This window comes from Stegodyphus dumicola, chromosome 1, assembly GCF_044657685.1.
Source record: "Stegodyphus dumicola isolate Sdum_Otavi_A_Nest chromosome 1, ASM4465768v1".
Classification (NCBI taxonomy): Eukaryota; Metazoa; Arthropoda; class Arachnida; order Araneae; family Eresidae; genus Stegodyphus; species Stegodyphus dumicola.
The window spans coordinates 238,880,864-238,899,134 of record NC_140768.1 but is presented as its reverse complement, the minus strand read 5'-3'; the positions used below and the strand labels follow the sequence as shown (position 1 = coordinate 238,899,134).

At 33.3% G+C, this 18,271-nt stretch overlaps 1 protein-coding gene across 3 annotated transcripts in view; it reads left to right on the top strand.

Annotated features, from left to right (window-relative positions):
• The window catches only part of Mical (Molecule interacting with CasL), a 241,831-nt gene that overhangs the window by 146,958 nt on the left and 76,602 nt on the right, over positions 1 to 18,271 (top strand). For all 3 annotated transcript variants that reach the window (XM_085826689.1, XM_085826697.1, XM_085826694.1), the window contains 3 exons: positions 4,524 to 4,660; positions 4,753 to 4,872; positions 17,798 to 18,055. In XM_085826689.1, the coding sequence (XP_085682815.1) occupies positions 4,524 to 4,660; positions 4,753 to 4,872; positions 17,798 to 18,055 (515 nt within the window). The remainder of the gene's footprint in view (positions 1 to 4,523; positions 4,661 to 4,752; positions 4,873 to 17,797; positions 18,056 to 18,271) is intronic.

Here is an 18,271-nt window from a genome sequence, read left to right as displayed (position 1 = left end):
CCACCACTTCTGGCCTTAGGAGTGGCCAATGCCATTTTTGGCAAATTCCCGCCATTTGGAAAAAAATAAATAGTAATAATAATTGTGAATTGAGTTTGAAATTAAATTGGCCAGTTTTTGAGTTATTTTTTAAATAATTTATATTTAAATAAAAAAAACAGTTGTGCTTAATTTATTATTTCATTCAGGAGGTTATGGAACATGAAATGCATTTTATGCATATGAAAAATGTGAATTTATTAAAATAAAAATAAAAGAAGTCTACTTTCTCATGGAATTTCCTCTTATCAGTGAGATTTAATAGTACACCAATGTATTACTGTTGAGAATATGCAATTTTGTTCATTCCGTATAAATTAGAATTAAGATTAGTACCTACCTTTTTAATAAAAGAATCCAGCTCTTTTTCTCAAAACTAGTTCCTTGCTTATATATTAAATCAAATCTTTCTTACTCAGTATATTTTAAGCTTGTAGAATCATTCATAGATTATGCTTGCATATTGGGAATCATTCTTCTCAATCTGAATATCAAAGTATACAAAGCTGTATCATCAGCTTAATTAATAGTGAAAGATAGAAGCACTTAACAAGCTTCACTTCCTATGAAACAAGATTTTATATATCATTGCTCTATGTTTCATCAGGAATCATTTATTCTTTAAGACCTGAAAGAATACATATACTGATGCATATTAGTTGTGTATTATTGTTCAGTTGAAGTATAACAGTATTTATAAGCCTGAAATTCCTCAGAGCATAATTTTCCATATCATCTCTCTGTATTTCGCTACAGTTGTTATGTTGTGCTAAGGTATAAGTATGTAATGTTATAATGTTAGTGCAACCACTTAAGCAGAAGCTGCGAAATTTTTTCAAGTTGCCCAGTTTTGGCAATCATATACATGACAGTTCTTCAGACAGCCATTTGTTGTTCTTATATTACAAGCTCTAAAGGAAAACTGTGATATTTTTATCATAAAATCAATTTTAAATATGCACTTGTGAGATTTGCTTGTAACAAAGCCAGTGTGATAAAAATTCTATGGGAACACAATATTTTGCAAAATCAGGAATGTTCAAAGTCACATGTGATGATGATGTATTTTGGAAAACATTTTTTTTTTTTTTTTTACAATGCAGAGTGAAAAATTGTAATGAACATGTCAAAGTGTGGACTGGTAATTGGTTTAATAATAGTTGTGTAGCTTTTACTACAGCAGTGAGATTTATTTGCTGCTGGAGCAAAGAATTAACCTATATTTAATTTTGCTGTGAAGAATTAGGAATGGCCAGCAAGACTGATAGTTTGCAGTAATTATATGTAAAGGATTTGCCTTTCTGATAAAAAGGCCAAAGAAGGAAAGCAGTTGGTGTGGAAAATCTAATTATGAAACAAAAACACATTGCTGAATGTGTTATTTTCGTCATAACAGAGTTTGAGAGGAATTGGGGGGGGGAACTTTCTTAGTTACAATTCGTAATAGAAGTACTGCTGTATTAAGGTTGAAAATTTAAAAAGCCTGATATAGCCAGCACATGACTTCTAAAAATTTCTATGTTTTGAATAACAATGAACATTAGGTAAAGTTTCAAAATGTGCTTTACCTAAAGCTCAATGTTCTATAAAATGTGAAACTGGTTGATTGTTTTAAAATAAGATCTAGTATGCTTACAATCTTTGTGGCACATTGTTAATTTTAAACACAATTTTATTAATTTTATTATTGTATTCTCATACAATGAAAAGTCATAATTATGCATACTTGTGTACACATCCATTCTAGTGCTTTCTTTTGAAAATATTACATCATTTGTAGTGTATTCTGTATTCACATAGTGTTTTGGATTTACAAATGAATGACTTAGCAGCACCAAAATTTTTAAAAGCAACATATCTTTAGAATTCCCAATAAAATGTTAAATGTTATCATGCACTTTTTCCCAGTCTCATCTCAGTTCATGATATCACTGTTCAGTTTTCTTAAGATGACAACTTTTTCTATTTGGCCATTTTGCTTTATGTATTAAACATCACTTTTTGTGCATTTACACCATGGGAAATTTAACAATAAATTCTGTAGTCTTTAAAAGTAGCATATCTTTAAAATTCCCAATAAAGTGTTAAGTGTTGTCATACATTTATTTTTTATATTCATTATATTATATATTTGCTATATTATTCCTTTAAAAGTAATGCATAGGGATAAAATTTAGTGGTAGCTACTATTTATTTGAAAAGTGATTCGACAAGAGTGCAGTAAACACAAAATTTATGATTGATGCTAATACAATAAATAGCTTCTTAATGAGTGCTGATCTTTATAATGAGCTTATTCTTGTTGCATTTGGCCTAATTCTAAGATTGCATTTAAGGTTTTTATTGCTTTTAAATGTAGTGTATTGTTCTCAATCACATACGTGTTTTAAATATCAAATTAGAAGAGTTTTATATTAGTTCATAATCTATTTTTTTTTCGTAAAAATCTGTCAAGAGTTTAAGATAAAGGATCACTTCCAGTTTATTAGTTGAAGCCAAAATCTAATATATTATTCCCATTAATATAAAAGTCATAAAATATAAAATTGGAAAATTTTGGATCGTATTTTAGTATACGAGGGCCATCCAGGAAGTAGATTACGTTTCCGTCTGTGTCCGCTAGGGGCGGGGCTAGCGCGGCCATCTTGGGGTCAGAGCGTTGTGCAGCTCAGTCTGCATCTAGCCGTGCTAGTGAGAGGTTCGTGCTGTGCTCCGTTCAGATACTGTGACGGTTTGAAATGTCTGCGTTAATTGAAAATCCCGCGAGCTGCGAGGTGCGCTCAGTAATAAGGTTTCTGACTGCAAAAAAACTGTAAACCGATAGAAATCTATCGGCAGCTTCGTGAAGTGTATGGGGACAACATTATCACTGAAGGTGGAGTGCGTCAGTGGGTCATAAGATTTCAAAATGGCCGAACCAATGTTCACAACGAAGATCGAAGTGGGAGACCCAGCATAGTGACCGCCGAACTTCTCGAAAAAGTCGATGCTAAAGTCCGTGAAAATCGAAAAAAACAAAGGATATGCCTTTATCCATTTTTTGCAGCAATTCCACTTTTTGTTTGATGGACATCGAAACATGCTTTCGCTTTGTAGATCCTTTAGCAGCTCCAGAATCGGAAATTCTTTTTGACATAATCAAAAGTTCAAGCTTATTTTTATAAAATTGCTCTAACAATCTGCAAAAAATAATAAGCCGGATCTAATTCGAAGATTAAGGAACAACACAATCTGCAACATTAACTGAAATAGATAATTAGATAATTTTAGCTTAGCTTATACCATTTGTTATACATTAAACACACATGCATAAATGTATTAAGCACGTGTGTACACGCATATGCGCATGCATAAGGGTATTACGAGCACGCGTGATGCATGCGCAGAAAGTTTGTAGCTTTGAGGTCCGGATTATAGATCATTCCGGATTAACGACTTTTGACTGTACTTTTATTAATGTTGTCTGAGATAAATACACAATTTAAACAAAAATTCTATGTATAGTAACATGTATAAATGAAATAAGTAATTTTTTGCTGTGGTAAGTTATTCTTTTTCTTTTGTAAAATCTGCACCTAAGGGTTTGCAGTAGTGCATAAGTACTAATATGTTTATTGCAAACTGCAGATTATAAGAAAATTTGTTTTAAAAGGGTTGTTAACTATAGTATTGACAGTTTTCCTGACATCTTTAATTACTCAAGGAAGCTTGCAGCAGGCCATTCATCACCTAGCCTTTCACTAATGATAGTATACCATACTGTTTACTTTTCCTTTCTTCCTCATTCTGTCCTTTTCCTCATTAGGCATTCCTCTTCTCAGTTCCTCATTACATTGTATTCAGTCTAATTTTACATTGTAATGTTTTACTGTTTTTACCTCTTACAGTCCTAATTAAAGCAGGCTTTTGTAATGCTGTCACATTTATTTCATCCTGTGCTTATACATGCATCGCCTTACTGAGGTATACAGACAAAACATTTTCTCTTTCAATTCATTAAATTAGTGTTGCTTTCCTCGTAGTTCTTAATTTGTATATATGTATAAATAATAGTATGATCCTGTGATTTTGAATAATAAAATGACTTTCAGATATAGAATGATTGCAGGAAGTACAATCCATTAGTTTCAGTAATTCGGTATTAAAAAAATTATATAAATGACATGAAATGTAGTCTGTAATCTAATTATAAAATTTTGAGTTTTTTTTTTTTTTTTTTTCCTTTTTTCGATATTTTGCTTATGGGAAAAGCATTTTTACTGTCTGTGTATTATCAGATGCTTATTCACAATGCATAAGCAATTTTTTAAAGCTTCTAGACAAAGTTTTTTTCAAATTTATTTTATCTTATTACTTATTTATTGATGCTTTCTGATTTGGTTGTTTTGCCCTTATTACGCTTATTGATTGCAAATTTGTTAATGATTTTTTTGTATGAAATAGTTTTATTTATATTATAAGTATAATCAGATTGTATTGTTCAGGTTTTAACAGAAAAGAATTTCGAGGGAAGCTAGCTATTGCTGTTACTGCAAATTTCATCAACAGGCATACTATTGAAGAAGCTAGAGTACCTGAAATAAGTGGGGTTGCATTTATATTTAACCAAAAGTTTTTTCAGGTATAGTTTTAATTATTGTCCCATAATTTTAAATAAAAATGCAACTGTGAGAATGTAACCTTATGTTATATTTCAAGTGTTTTTTATTCTAGGATATGAGAGAGCAGACAGCTATTGATCTTGAAAACATTGTGTATTACAAAGATGATACTCACTATTTTGTAATGACAGCCAAAAAACAGAGCTTATTGGAACGAGGTGTTATTATCAGAGTAAGAGATATTTTGTATTTCATTATACAGTACAAAGTCCAAGATCGGGACTTGTCATCACAATGAAAAACTTATGTTATGTTATCTTCATTTATTAGTGCTTCTTCACATTTCATTAGAAAATCCATTAATTGGAAAATTTCATCTTTTTTTGAGATACCAAAAAACCTTCAAATTCATAGCTATTGTCGTTATCAGACTCACCATGAAATATAGTAGCTGGCCATAAATTATGCCACACACTTTTTAAAGTATCTGGAGACATCCTCCCATAATCTTGAGATGCTTCACACAGCAGATGTTATGCTAAAATATTTCAATAATTCTTAAATACTCTTGCTGTTATTCAAGAAATTTAGCATGGACTTTAAAAATGCTACTTTTTACTTGCATTTCAGCAAAGTCGTTGCTAGGGTTTTCAGCATCTGGGGACAGCTGAAAATTTTGTGCCCCCTCTGTTTGCTAAGAATGGAAACTATTTAATTCTAAAATTTCATAACATCAGTTTTTCTCCCTCTGGATTCTGCATCCAGAGACAGATGTCTCCCCTTGCCCCCTTCTAGCTACAACCCTGCATTTCAGCACTATTCTAATAGTATCTATAGGCTGAATGATGGATGTGCAATCTGGAGGAAAGAATAATACAAATACATAATCTTTCACTAAAACTTTAAGTGAAGTATGAGTCATACAGTTGTCTACAAGGAAAATTTTGCGTCATCAGGTAAACCAACCGAATTCAAATGTTACAGAGCCTCAGGTATGAAATGGTTTTCAAACCAATTATTCATTAATGCTTATGTCATCCGTGCTGTTTTATTTTCATGATATATAACAGGGAAGATCTGTACTCTTTTAAATGCTCAAGGTCGTGTATTTTTTCCAATTATGAAAAGTTTATACTTCTGCATTTGTGCATGCTAAAATTGTTAGTCTTGCTTTGTAAACTTTGATACCAACTGGAGCCTTTTCTGTAGAGTTTGCCAGGGTATTTCATGGTGCATATTACCAGTTTCATTGCATTTTTAATTTGTTGATATAACTTTTCACTGTAGTGAGTTCAATAAATTTGTCTGCAAATAGTTCAGCAGCTTCATTATCAGCCATCATGAGATTGACAACGAAGGACAAATTTTTTTGTTAAATTTTATCTTGCTTGTATTGCTCACCAAGACTATTAAACCTGAATTTTATTATTTTAGTTATTTATTATACTTACGTCTATTTTTTGCACATGCTTGAGGCTTATCTGAGTTCTGAATAAATAAAATTTAAGGCTTATCGAGGGCTGGCACTAGATATTGTACTGCCTTATGCAGTCTCATCGAGTCTTAAATTCTGCTAGCAAGCACCTCCCTAAGTTCTAAATTTTTATCACCCCTAAATTTTAGTCCCCTGTGCTTTCCCTAAATTCAAAAAGTTTCGTCATCCCTTAATTTTGTTGCTTGGTGCTTGTCCAAATTCCAAAAATTTTGTCTTCTCTGAATTCCACCACCATGTGCAGCCACAGAAGTTCTGGTGTTATGTGAATAACAAATCAATTATTCTTAATTCAAGTAGCACTAAATGTAATCTTTTGGATTATGAGTATCATTAACAAAATCTATTTTTAGCATAAGGAAAGAAAGTTTTGTTAAATTTTTCCTCGTCAGCACTTTTTAGCACATTTAATATAAATCTCTAATCACCACCAGGTTTAATGTCAACAGAAAAATTTACCATACTCTTTTTTATTCAATTACTGATATAAAAAAATTGTTTAGGCATCGCTGCATGAGTCATTACAAAAGTTGTCATGTGCTGATAAACATGGAGTGATAAAAGCCAAATATAATAAATAATGATTCGCCAGGGATATAAAATATTAATTGGTGTAAAATCAACAATGTTTCTATGTAGAACGTTTTGGTTTCAGATGTGTGCCAACAGGGTTCGTAGCGTTCCTTACCAGTGGTTATAAGTCCTTATATTTGAAAATAAAATATAAAGGCCCTTATAGGTGCTTACTTTTTCTTTAAAGCCCTTATTTTTTTGTTTTTAGTGCTTATTTTTTGCTTTTAGTGCTTTTTTTTAATGAATGCGCATTTTTTCCCCGTACCAAAGCCGAAACTAAATAAACAACTTTTCTTCCTTATATGCAACGTCAGATGGTAAACTTCCAAAAATTGCTTTCCCCCTCTTTCTCTGCATTAACGTAACCTATGGTGTGCGCGAGAGTACAGACAGGTGCACGTCGTTCTATTGGTCAAAGAATTGCGAAAACGGTATAAAATTCCGATACATTCAGTATTCTTTTCCTCCCACCCAAATACTACACACGTTTGAATTTCTATCAAGATTTTAATAATTTGCATTCTCGTTCCGCGTGGTCAGTTCATATTCGTGTTTATTATGATCATTATGCTTATATTATGAGCATATGAATGAATATTTATAATAATATAGTTGCAATAACTGCTGAAGTATAGAAAAACTTCCAAAAATGGGTGTGTTTTAACACAGATTAGCTTTCTAAGGAATAATATTCGGAATGGCTTAAATAAAAGTCAAAATAATTTTTCTTTTTCTTTTTTCTTTCTTTCTTTCTTTCTTTTTTTTTTTTTTTTTCCCAATATATTATGCAGTACGGAGGTTGGGAGGTTCTCCCCTTTCTCCGCAAAATCTCTTAATACTGAAGCAGCGGGCTCTTTTTTTTTTTTTTGTCACTGTCCAATCTGGATTGAATAGGACGAAAAGTTTTTTCGGTCTACCCAACCCAAGCGAAGATTGATTCTATTCCAGAAATTTAATGCAGTCGGTTGAAAATTAGAATCAGAAACACCCCAGATTAGTAAGTCTCTTTCTTTTCTTTTATTTAGTTCTTTATTCTCCGAATACTAGCAGCTGTTGATTCCGATCGCGTAATATCACATGTGGAAGAATAACGCCGCACGTATTGGCAAGAACGTTTGCGGTATTTTTCAGAGATAATTAATTTTGATGTTCAGTCCAAGAATTGTTTATGGACACTTAAAAGAGTTTTATTATGCTTTCTAAGCAGAATATTTCTCAGTTCTGTTGGTCTATTTTTATATGATGCACATATCGAAATGTCAAAATCATTTAGTTAGCCGAGAAATCTAAAGAACGGCTACTGTCTCCTCACTCCTCTTTTTCCAGTTACTATCCGGAATATTCGGCAATTTCCAAGTATGCGGGTTAGTTAAGCTTTTACTGTTAAAGGATGGCTGCATGAGGCAATTTCCCGTCTTCTGATTTCAGAAATGTGCCTCTTTTTCACTTAAATTACTTTGCTTGGAATATATGTTAAGGGAAAACTTTTATGCAATGAAAATTTAGAAAATGTTCAGAATTTTGATTTAAGTTAAATTATTTAAATATTAATATGAGTGGAAAAATAAATTGTATTTATTATTAGGTGCCAAACGAATACAATTAATATGGCTTATTATTATTTATTTTCTATATTTTGAACTGAAATTCCAATACTCATTCTCTTAATAAATATTGCATTGCTCATATTTTAAATTACAAGTCTAATTTTTCTTTTAAGGTTATGCAGTTGTATATAATGTAATTAGACAGGTGCTTATTTTTTCCTTAAAATGTGGCTACGAACCCTGTGCCAAGCAGATATGCAGTTACAGAGTCAAATTATTGATCACACAAATTTATGCTAAAATGATTGTTTCTTCAATAATGAAGTATTTAGGGGGCAATCAAATGTGCATGGGTAAAGCATACCGGGGGGAGAAGGTTGTTGGTGGCTTTGAGGTCTGAATTCTAGATCATTCCGGATATTAGACGCGTGGATCTCAGACTTTTACTGTATTTACTTTTCTGCATGTTTGAGTGTGTAATAAAAAACCCATGTAGTATGATGTGATTGCATATTATTTGTCCTGAAAATATTGCGCTCTTGCACACAAGGTAGACCAAAAGTCACTAGAAGATTTTTTTTAATTATTTCAAAATTTTGCCAATATATGCTGTTGCTGTATCATTTTATACTTCTGGTGATGTTTAATGAAAGGTAAAAGCTTGCTTAGATGTTGAACAGTTGCTTCATTACAAAGTTTTTCACACTATCAAGTACTCAATGTATCATCTACTGCTGTAAATTACAGTAAATCACATTCTAAGTATGTAATCACACCATTCACTCATTCACTGATGCACCAAGCATATCCAGATTACAGAAACAACTGTGTAGTGGTTAGCATCCTTTAAGTGTATAGGGATTGATGGGCTACCATGGCCTTCAAATACCTCCCCCTACACACTGATAAAGTATGGTTATCAACTTCAGCAATCAGAAAGATCAAGCAGTTGGATATAAAGGATTAATTAGTTACTCTGGGTCAATGAGGAACTGCTTCTCATATACTGCTATACAAAAGGTATACCATCTTATACAAACATGGCAGTCTCTGTGTGCTTTTATTCTTGCAAACGTAATATCTATTCTCGTGTAACATTTTCAGATTGCATTGCCTTCTTACAAACTATATTATATTCACTAACTATATACATAACTCTTCAAAAGAGTAGGACCAATAACAAATTGAATGAACCGCACTATGCAATGAGTCATGGTAAGTGTATTAGCTGTTCTTTTTGTATGTGGTAATTTTCCTTTACCTGTATTGAAAATTTATAGACTTTAAATTATTTAATGAAAAAATATGCATCATCTTTTAATTATCATCTTTTCTCAGTGATCAGAGTCCTCCTGCTTATGAATATCTTTTGATTGCAGCTTGTACGAATACAAATGCAAAACACGATGTAAAATCTACAAACAGTTGTGTTTAATGAAAAAAAAAATTGCTTCATCTTTGCATTATCATCTTTTCTCAGTTATCATGTAGCAAAGTCTTTCTGCTTATGAATATCTTTTTATTGCAGCATAATGCATCTTGTACATAAACAAATGCAAAACACCATGTAAAATCTGCAATACCAGTGAAAGTCTGCCTGTTATAGCAGTTTCTTGAGCACTGTTGATATCACTTGTTGATTGTGTTCAAATCTCCCCTCGTGCCACTGTATGATTTGCACATATTCTACCAATGTCAGACTGCCACTATCATATCAATGAGCCAGACTTCCAGTTTCCTCAAAACATCATGTCAGAGTTGTTAATGCTATCAAGTTCTTTGGATTTTTGTATATTTTCATCTGTATTATTATCGTTCATACCTGTGAACATTAATTGGTGCAAAAACATCGACGTTTTGTTAGTGTGTATTTTTTTTTTAAATCTTATTTTTATTCATTTGCTTCATTTATTTCTATTTAATTCATTTGCATATGGTACCATATCATCTAAAGGGAAAATTTTGCATTAAAATTATTTTATTGCCAGAAAAATTCGAGTTTATGGCTTAAAGTGTAGTGTTAATCATATATTCTTGCAACTCATATATGTTTTATGGATTTTAAATAAGACTGATTAACTTGCTTATTTGACCGTTTCATGTTGAGTAATTTTAAAGGGTTTCATTCTCATTTTTAATCTTGCTAAAATATAAGCTGTAAACTCCCCTTAACCTGAACTTACTTAAGGCAGACTATATTATTACACTTGTAGAGACATTAGGATATTTTTGGAAGCAGGCAAGATGAAAAATAGCAAACGGCTTCGCCAGGAATCAAACCACGGATCTCTGGAATACTGGCCCAGCGTGCAGAGCCACTGCACCACAAAGGATGCTAGAAAAGTGGGAGAAATACTTTATATGCTCCCCTTTTTAAAAGGCGACTAGGGTTTTAGGGGACCTAGTCACCAAATCCTGGGTGTGGAGAATCATCATCCACAACCCTTTTAGTTCGGGCGCCGTTGTAGAGACATTAGGATATTTTTGGAAGCAGGCAAGATGAAAAATAGCAAACGCCTTCGCCGGGAATCGAACCACAGACCTCTGGAATACCGGCTCAGTGTGCAGAACCACTACCCTACGAAGGACGCTAGAAAAGTGGGAGAAATACCTTATACACTAAAAATTATTATGTTTTAAGTAAATCCAACAATTCCACTCTGTTGCTAATAAATGTATTAAAATAAAAAGATTCAAGTTTAAAAGCTGTTTCTATTTATATGCTTTTAGTAAGTGCCAGATGTCAAAGCCACTCTTTTTTTTTTTTTTTTTTTATGTAAATGAATAAAATACAAACACTACGAATGTGAAATATAAGTGTGTATATATAATAGGTTTAAAATAGATTTGGAGTATTATTTTTATGTTTGCATTCACAGTTTGATGAATATCACCTAGCATAAACCCGTAACATTTAAGTTTTTTTTATGGCATTTATTTTGCAGGTAGATTGCATATTATCGCCATTATTTAGATCTTAAAAAAAAAAAGTCTTAGAATGGCAGTGAGGTGTAAATTCTATAGAATACATCCTATTTCAATTCAGGTAAAGTTATAAATGGTAATCTAAAACTACAAGAGGAGGGAATAGAATAGAATGAAATAAATTTTAGATGCTTTCTGAAGCTACCATACTTCTGTACAAAAAACGGGATATGTGAGAAAATAACTCATTGCTATTTATAATGATCAGTTGCAATTGAATCATATATTTATTGTGAGAATCGTGAATTTGGAAATGCATAGTTATCATTCTTTTGTTGCTTGCAATTGGGGGAGAGTCACAGAGGTAGTTTGCAACCTGACCTTCAAGATTTGATGTGGTTTGAATAAAGCATTAGAAACTATTGTGTAAATTTGTTTTTACCTATGCATTGTTACTTTATTTATAGTGATTAAAATACAACCAAAAGTGTGTTTGACTCTTTAAAAAATTTAAAAGATCAAATATTTTATTTTATTTAATCAAGATACTAATAGGCAGTATGTTGACAATTTTGTATGCACAAGAAATTATTTATTAACAATTTTGTTAATTATTCATCAATTAATGTATTATGCATTATTAACAATTAAATATTGATTATTAATTAAATAAACTTCATATTTACATATGTTGCTACAAAATTGTTAAATAACGGTTATATGTTGCTACAAAATTGTTAAGTAACGGTTAATTCATCTTAACACGAACATGCTTAAGACAAACACTCAGTTAACAGGACAAGAATTTCAGTCCTAGAAATGATGTATGTGCTCTTATAGGAAGTTTTATTGGTTAGCTCGAATAACAAAATGTTTTTTAATTCAGAGCATCATTAGATTTTATCATTTAACGCAAACTTTTGAATTTTTTGTAATTTTTTTCTTGTTGTTTCTCTGCTAGAGCTATGTTCAGAAATGTACTATCCTTTTTAATTGAAAACCTCACAAGATAAACTTCTTCTTTAAAATATAGCCAGCATGAGTAACATACTTAAAAATTGCAATCATCACGTCAACAATGAGCTTTAGTCGAGTTACCATTGAGCTTTAATCAATAAATGCAATTCTATGTTCAGATGTTCTTTTTCTTGAATAATTCTGAATTAATCAAATAACATTACTTACCTATCTTCTTCCACTGATCACCAGGATGAGTTAAGAGTCTTCTCTTCTTCCTAAAACTCAGTAAAACACAGCATACTAAATGAATAATTCCATTTGAAATTTAAATAAATTGCATTTACAATAAAATACTTACATAGATATACTTGAGTGTAATTTAGTTACATATGAATTTTCAGTGCACTCCAACATGTCTTTATTTCACTAAAGTTCTAGCAACACTCTGGTAGATCTATAAATGACACTCTGGTAGCTTTCAGGGCGCAACAGCTAATGTTGAAATGCAAGCAGTAAAGGTGTGCTTCATGGATGACAAGAGGAAGACAAGTCCAGATCTGTGACAAAACTAAAAATCCTAGATGATGTATGCGATGGTGTAGTGAAGAAAAGTGCAATTGCCAAAAAGCATGGAATTTCTAAATCAATCTTATCCATAATACTTGAAGATTGTGAAAGAATTCATAATGTTACTGAACGGGTTCCGGGAACAAATCTAAGTGGCAGGAATGAAGATGTATAACTTTCCTTCTAGAATGGTTCAATTATACACTCACGTTTGTGAAAATTGCAATACCAAGAAGGAATCGTCATAATTGAATGCAATTTAATACACAGTTGAGTGGTAGTGGTACAAATAAATGATTAAATGTTCAAAGCAAACAAACAAGAACAAGATATCAGAATCAGTATTTTGTGTGGCCACCACGCGCCGCAATAAGTGCTGCTACACGACGTGGCATGGAGTCAAACAAAGTTTGAATGTCTGACTGAGGAAGAGCATTCCATATCGTTTGTACGCGTACCCAAAGTTCGTCTGCAGACGCAACAGGACGAGGATCACGAGCAAGACGCCGACCAATGACATCCCACACATGTTCAATTGGCGACATATCCGGGGAACACGCAGGCCAAGGAAGAAGCTGTACCTGCTGCGCTGCAAAGAAGGATTTAACAATCCGAGCAGTATGAAGGCGGGCATTGTCCTGTTGAAATACAGCGTCTGGCAAGCTTTGAAGGAAGGGAACAGCTTCGGGCTGTAGAACTTCATGGATATACCGGTTGCTGTTCAGATTGCCCACAATTCGTAGCAATTGAGATCGTCTATGATATGCTATGGCGCCCCAGACCATAACTCCGGGTGTTTGTCCACTGTGGCGTTCGATAATGCACTCCGGAAGGTGGCGTTCACCGGCATAGCGTCTGACACGAATGCGGCCATCATGGTACCACAAATTAAAGCGGGATTCGTCAGAAAACACGACATGCTGCCAATCAGCACGCCAGTCTCTATGCTGATTGGCCCATTGTAGCCGCAGGCGGCGATGGTCGTGCGTTAGGGGGATCCTGTATAAAGGAGTCCGTGCGCGCAGTCCACACTGCAGCAGACGTCTACGAATTGATGAAGCACACAATGAAACACCTGTAGCTATTGACCACAGTACTGCCAATTGTCTAGAGGAAGCTGTACGGTCCATCCGCGCCATGCGGACCAGGTGTCTATCATCGCGAGCTGACGTCACATTTCGGGGTCCACTCCCGGATTTCCGAGTTGTCCGACACTCGTCCGTCCACTGCTTCCAAACGCGCATCACTGTACTGCTGTTACGCTGCACACGAGAGGCTACTGCACGATACAACAATCCAGCTTCACGAAGGCCGATGATTCTCTCTCGTTCAAACTCTGTAAGTTGTTCAAATCTCGCTCTCTTTCGTAGACGAGGCATAAGTACAGATTGAGTTAACGTTTACCACTAGCAGATAACCACCGATAACCATACACGCCTCGCTACAGCCGTCTATTTATTCGGATCCATCAGCCGTTCAGATGGCGCTGCTCAGCATACGCATGCGCTACGGATTTGCAATTCTAATCATTTGCATATCATGCGCTACTTTGCATTTCCTGAAAATTTCAGCTCACTTGCATAAGTCCTTCATGGTGTTGCAATTTTCACAAACGTGAGTGTATGTACTCTTTCATTGTACCTTTAAATCAACTGTTAATTCAGTCCAAAACAAAAGAGATTGTGAAAAATTTAGGTATTCAAACTTTCAGTTGTTTTGCTGGTTGGCTATACCCCTTCTAAACGAGACACTATATTTTATCATTACTAATTTCTGGTGAAGCTAATGTAGAAGGAGTAAACAACTGGTTGCATAAATTTGAGCAAGAGAAAGAAAAGTATGCCTTGTTCAATGTCTACAATAGGGATGTAGCGGGATTTTTCGCAGTCCCCCCCCCGAGTCCCACCGTCAGAAGAAAAGGTGACAAGTGTCTTGCTAGAGCATGCAGTACATAATGTTTAACTGTTGTCCTTGTCTGCAAAGCAGGGTTATGCATTGTCCTTGGGTTATCGGCAAGTCCTAGAAACTGTGTTGTTTTGAAAACATGGATAGTACTTTACCTTGGATTTATTCTCACCATAAGAAAGCTTGTCTCTATTGTTTTAGTAATTGAATAGTGGTTCAGAATATGCCTGTTCTTATGATACTGGGCATGTATACAGACCATAGCATACGTGGTGTGAACTTAATCAATGTAAAAGTTGTTTTTTCCTTCCAAATGCTACAAGTCATCTTCAGCTTTTGGATCAAGGCATTTTTGCAGCTATGAAGAGGTCTTATCGTAACTGCAATTCACACTGCTGAAAAAGAAGTTCACCAACTTGGAGTGTGCTTGATGCAATAAAAACTTTTACTGCACCCTGGAAATCCATATCATCACAACACATGCAGAACTGTTTTAGCAGAGACTGAAGACACAAAGACACGAATCCTGTTGACAAGCTAGATGGTAACGATACCACTTCATCTGACAAATGAAATAATTTATAAAATTTTGCGAACCCTGTTCTTAGCTTTAAGAAGCTTGTTAATGCAGATGATGATGTTACTGTGTGTACTTTAGGGAAATCTGATGTACAGTCAATTGTGTCTGAATTGCAAGAAATGTCAGAAGAAAGTGAGGGGGGTCGTATCATTCTGCTCACCTCCCAGGAAATGTTACGTGTCTTGGAGACTGTAGAACATTTTGCTGCAGCATCCAAATTGACTGCTAGCTTTTCAGAAGCCAGAGTACAGCTGGTCATAAAGTTACCAGGCATTTTCGTTCCTGCTCAACAAACAGAATTTTTTCACCAAAAAATGGTTTTCAAGTGTATTTATCAAGATTACAGTATGATAATTATAGTCCTGTAGTTTTTATCCCCCTGTGGGGATATACATAATATATTATATTACTTATGTAAACTGTCGTATTTTCCTGTGTATAATGTGCATCTCTAATTTTGAGCTACACTTTTTAAATTTTAGGTATATTTGCCATTTAATGTGCACCCAATTCTTCACCAAAGAAACCTGAAAGAGATACATGTGCAATGCTCTTATCTTTTAATGTCACTTACTCAAAGATTAGTCCTAGCCTTTCGAACAATGGTATACCGAACTGACAATATGTGTATGGGTTAAATGCTTGTGAGAGTAAATATTCTTAAAGAGGGTGAATTGTATTCAATGCAATTGTCCAAAAGAATGCAAAAGAATAGGGTTTTGAGAAAAGTGGGATATAATTTGGAGCAAGAATGCACTTCCAACCTGAATGAATTCATGGAATTAGAAGTTTTCTCTTTCTGTAATCATTTGAAGTGAAAATCAAAGGCTTTTAGTAAATTGCATTTTTTTTTTTTTTTTTTTTTTTTTTTATAGTTAAAATACAGTTTATCAAGTGTTCCTTTTAATAGTAAATATGGCTCCAGCAAAAAGAAACAAACACATTGCTGGTTTCAAATGCATAGCCATTCATTTTGCAAAAGAAAACTGAAATCATGCTGCAACAAGGATGTTGGGTGTTGGTGAAAGCCCCATACATGAACAGAAGGAAAATGAAATCACAATAATTAATATGCCAAAGAATAAATGTGTTTTGCATAAAGCAGTAACGAAACAGCCCTTCCTAGAAGAAAGTGTTGTGAACTGGATCCTAAAAAAAGGCGCCATAATAGATTACATGTAACAAGAATTAGTATATATGTTTATTTGCCTTAAAGGGCAGATGAAAGTGAAAACTTTAAAGAAATTTTGAGTTGGAGTAAGTAGATTTATGGCACGGAATAATATAGTTCTGCAAGAAAAAACAAGTTTCACAAAGGCTTTCGTAAGATTTGGATAATAAATTGATTAGTTTCAGAACTATGTTATTGACCCACGAAGGGAAAAAAGTATTTATTCTCATTTATTGGAAATATGGATGAAACTCCAGTAATGTTTGATGTGATAGGAAATAAAACAAATGATATAAAAGGAATAAAAACTGTTCACATATAAAGAACAGGTCACAAAAATCTCACTTCACCATAGTGCTTTTCTCCTTAGCGGACAGTTCAAAATTAAAACCCATGTTTAGGTTTAAAAGAAAGATTATGCTAAAATGTATTTTCCCAAATAATGTTTTCATTCACGTTCATGAGAAAGAATGACTGGACGAAATTGGTATGAAGTTGTAGATAAGAAATGTTTGTAAAAGTTTCCTCTTTCCTCAAAGAATCCAGAAAGTCTTTTAGTCTGGAACATGTTCAGATCTCATCTAATCGATAATATGAAGAAATTATTGAAAGAGTGTAATACAGGCATGGCAGTTATTTCAGGCAGATTAACACCATTAATTCAGCCTTTAGATGTGTGGAACAATGAAGCATTTAAAAATAATTTTAAATAACAGTGGAATATGTGGATGTTAGAAGGTGAAAATCATTTACAAAAAGTTAAATGCATCAAACCAGTGTAGAAATAGTGTGTGAGTGGATAATAAAAGCATAGAATGAAATTAAACCTGACATAATTCAAAAATCATTTAAAAATCGCAGTATATCTAACAATTTAGATAGAATGGAAGATGATTATCTATTTACAGATCAGAGTAACAGTGATGGGGAAGATGAAACAGAATTCGAACGTGTGCCTGAAGATATAACAGAAGACAAATGTGATGAACTTTTCATGCTAATAAAATAATGAAAATTGTTGAGTTCATAAGGTATGCCATTTCCTTTAAATAAATAGCATTTAGGTGCATATAGAAACTAATTTTTTTAATGCTCATTCCTTATTTCTAAATCTATCATTTTTATACCCAGCATATAACACAGACCCATAAATTTTGATGTTCTTTATTGTATTGAAAGTGTGTTATACAACAGAATATACGATACATGCTGTAAATGGTTAATGTATAGAAAATTCAGTCCCCAATTTAGCATGAATTATTTTAATATGAACTGCTGATTTTTTGGTCTGTTAAGATTCATGTTAATGAGGGTTTACTGTATATAAAAATAAATAGTTAAAAGTGTTTCATTTTTATATGGATAAATTTTCATTTGAAAATTTTAAAACGTATGTGAAATAAAATTATGTATAAATTTGTATTTTGTTTGCTCTAGGATTATAATGACACTGCAAGACTCCTTGCTGCAGAAAATGTCGACCGAGAAGCGTTAATGGAGTATGCCCGGGATGCTGCTGATTTTGCTACTAGTTATCAACTTCCAAGTCTTGATTTTGCTGTTAATCATTATGGGCAAGCAGATGTTGCTATGTTTGATTTTACGTCTATGTATGCAGCTGAAAATGCTTGTCGCGTTATAGAAAGGAAAGGACATAAATTGCTTCAAGGTCTTGTTGGTGATAGCCTTTTAGAGGTATATTTGCATTGTTTTCTAAACTTTAGTTAAATTTTTGTATTTAAATCTTCCATTAAAAATTTAAAAAATAAATAACTTTTTTTTCTTTAATGTTTAGTGATACGCTGCATGTTTTAATCACTCAAATCATTAAAAATGATATATGCAATGTCAGGTAATGTCTGACATTTTTAGGCACAGTGATATAATACCTTAAATAAAAGATAAACTATC